This window comes from Otolemur garnettii, unplaced genomic scaffold, assembly GCF_000181295.1.
Source record: "Otolemur garnettii isolate 467f Iridium unplaced genomic scaffold, OtoGar3 scaffold00027, whole genome shotgun sequence".
Lineage (NCBI taxonomy): Eukaryota > Metazoa > Chordata > Mammalia > Primates > Galagidae > Otolemur > Otolemur garnettii.
Window position 1 is genome coordinate 12,891,877 of NW_003852422.1, and position 3,093 is coordinate 12,894,969.

At 49.6% G+C, this 3,093-nt stretch overlaps 1 protein-coding gene across 1 annotated transcript in view; it reads right to left on the reverse strand.

The window, feature by feature from the left end:
• Positions 1–971: 971 nt before the first annotated feature.
• Positions 972–3,093, reverse strand: part of PHLPP1 (PH domain and leucine rich repeat protein phosphatase 1) — a 231,035-nt gene continuing 228,913 nt past the window's right edge. Inside the window, exon 17 of the mRNA XM_023512412.1 lies at positions 972–2,470. Coding sequence (XP_023368180.1) covers positions 1,316–2,470 — 1,155 coding nt within the window. The 3' untranslated portion in view covers positions 972–1,315. The remainder of the gene's footprint in view (positions 2,471–3,093) is intronic.

Below are 3,093 nucleotides of genomic sequence, written 5' to 3' on the forward strand. Positions count from 1 at the left end.
CTGTTCATGTGATTATGGGCCCCTGGGAAAACTGAAAAAGAACGTGGTTTTGTGGGATAAGTTTTCCCAGGATCTCTTCTATGCAATGTCTATTCCCCTTTTAACATCTACCCTACTTAATAACAACAACTATAGAGGCTGTAAGATCAGCTATTTTATACTGCTAGCCATAAAGCTAATTTCACTATCTCATTAAATATATGTTAAATTATTGGGTGTTTTTCCCTTTTAAAAAATATCCAAGTCAGAAATACCTGATAACCCCAACTTTCCATCCCTTTATTACAAACCCAAGCTGATGTGATTGTCTACAAGACACATCTGGCTGCTGAGACAAAAGCAGATGGGTCCAATACTTATAAATTTTGTATTTATTATAACAAAAATTATGACATGTCCATTTGTGCATTCTGCTTTAATATAACTCTGGGTATGTAAATGGTCTAATGGAATGCTATACAACCATGCTGATTGTGGCAGCAGTAAGGAACACAATTAAAAAGTGTCTACAGAGTCAGGAGGCTGGGGACAGGAGAGAGGAAAACAGGTTCAGGGCCCTGTGGGTGCAGGTTCTGTCTAGCGGCCTGCGATCGGCCTCCTGTGGACAGAAACCTCCAGCTGCTCCGCATCTTCCTTAGATGAAGTAAAGGTGAATTGTGAGGTGACGGTGGGCAGGGGCTCCTCAAAGGGGAGGAAGAGAAAAGTCAGTTATTTAGGCTTGTGTCCTTGTGCCAAGACTACAAAACATTTTAAGCATCACTATACAACACTGAGCTATTTACAATAGAAATTTCTCAATCAACTGTTCTCTCAGAGAAAATTAGTGAATCCCAGTGACTTAAGTCACCTGACAGAGTAAAGCAACTCCTAGGAGTTAGTCTCCATATTCTACAAATGTCTATCATTTTCAAGACAAAAAAAAGCCCCCCAAGAATTACAATATTAATAAATCATTTAGCAATGGCAACCCACCCTGTCTTCCAAACAAAAAGCCATTTTAAAAAATATTACATTATCATTAACTGTTTCTCTGTAATATATTAAACCTTTTCTTCTTTGTTTTTACATATCTGATATGTTAGGGGGAAAAGTTAACAAATTTAAATCATATTGATAAAACATCACTAGGAAGAAAAGTGGTATTTAAAAAAATAACCAACAGAAGGAGAACCTACAGATTAGCTGCAAAGACGGGCTGGGGACAGTGTCAGGGATAAGGATGTGGAGTAAAACCCCTGGTTTAATGTGAGCCTGGGAGACTCTTGCAACATAGTCTTTCTTGGTTAGTTTATTTTGGAAATAGCGCCCAGTCCGGTCATAGTGGTGTGTCGTAACAGTCTGGCAGCTGGTCCACCTGGTAGTGCCGCTGTGGTGGCGGCTGTAACTGGGGCTGTGGCTGCTGCTGCTCCTGGTGATGTTTCATGATTTCTTTCACTTCCTCTTCCAGCTCTGGAGGGATGATAAACTGATCGTCAGGATCCGGCTGAGCTGGGGCAGCAAAATAGCCTCCTGGCTTTCGGAGAGGTGCATCTGCAGCCACCTCTATCACATTGTGGCTCCTCTCCTGAGGTGCGACAGAGCCATTAGGCCTCCGGCGCCCAATGGTCCCCACAGCAGAAAAGTCTGCCTTCCTGGGCAGACCGGGCTCGTCCTCATTGGCGCTGATGACAATGCCCTCGTCGCTGGCCTCCGCTGGCACCTGGAGCAGGTGCTGCTGTTTCTCCCTCTCCTTGGCCCGGCTGCAGTGGATGTCCACTTCCACCTCCACCCGGCTGCCATTGGTGAAGACGCCCTCGATGGGTTCCTCGTCATCACTGTCAAGGCCATTGTCGGAGAAGGCGCTGGAGAAGGTGGCGCTGGACAGCTGGCGCTGGAAGGAGTTGGACAGACAGAGCGGGTGCAGCATGCAGCGCTGCTCGCTGGGGCAGGCGGGGCTGCTCTCATTCAGGGCTCCAGGAGGGGGCTCGTCAGAGGCTGTGGACCCGACCTCACTGCTCATCTCTGAGGTGGAAAGCTCGCTGCTGATCTCAGAAGCCATGCCGCTGCTGGAGGACGGCACGCCCAGCCCATCGGAAGGCCGATCCTTGATCACCATGTTGACGGAAGGAGGGAAGATGCCAGGGCTGGGTGGAGGCACGGTCCCGCTGGCGCTGAGCTCACAGCAGCAGAAGCTGTCCTCGGTGACACTGAGCTGCACCACCACGGCGCTGATGCTGTCGTGGCAGCCATAGCTCTGGGCCAGCGTGCACAGCTTCTTGGCGGCAGCCAGTGCGTCAGGCACGTTACGCACCGCCTCCACGGCCTCCTCAATGGACAGGCTGTCCCACAGCCCCTTACTTCCCAGGATGAAGAACTCGTCCCGGGGGGTCAGGAGCACGGACTGCACGTGGGGGCGAGGCACCACACTAGGGTGCAGGAAAGTATAGCCCAGGATGCGCGTGGACTCAGTCACTCCATTCACTTTGCCATCCTGGAGGAAGAAGGGTTCCAAACAGTTAACAGAGCACTGGGAGCACTGTGCAGCTTTCCCTCTGGGCCACCCAACTGGAGGACTGCAGGGATGGTGCTGTGTGGCCCCCACAGCATGACGTGCCCACCCTCTAATGAGCAGTCACTACACTGTCATCAGAATCCCTGGGGTGGTGGGCCTGGGCAGGTGAGGAGCAGCTGGAAAAAGATTTTGGTTATTTGCATTAGTGGGTCCACATTTGTGCTAGGTAGTAAGTCCCATCACTTCTCTAAAGCAAGCCTAACTGTAGCCTTACACAGTGAGCACAGCTGAACGGCTCCTCCTGCAAACCCAGGGAAGGCCCTTCTGAAACAAGTCAGGCCTAAGCAAAGATGCACAAGGCAGGGACACTTCCAGGTAACAGCCTCAAATCCTAAGTTCCTCTCCAACAGTACATCGATGAGTGGTGGTTGTGTCTAAAGTTCCAGAAGAGGGGACAGACACTGGAAGGACTTAAATGGTGACTAGCTGGTGAGGTACTAGCTGGTGAGGAATGTTCATGTTTAGAGAGGCAGAAACATCCTGGTGATGTTTCATGATTTCTTTCACTTCCTCTTCCAGCTCTGGAGGGATGATAAACTGAT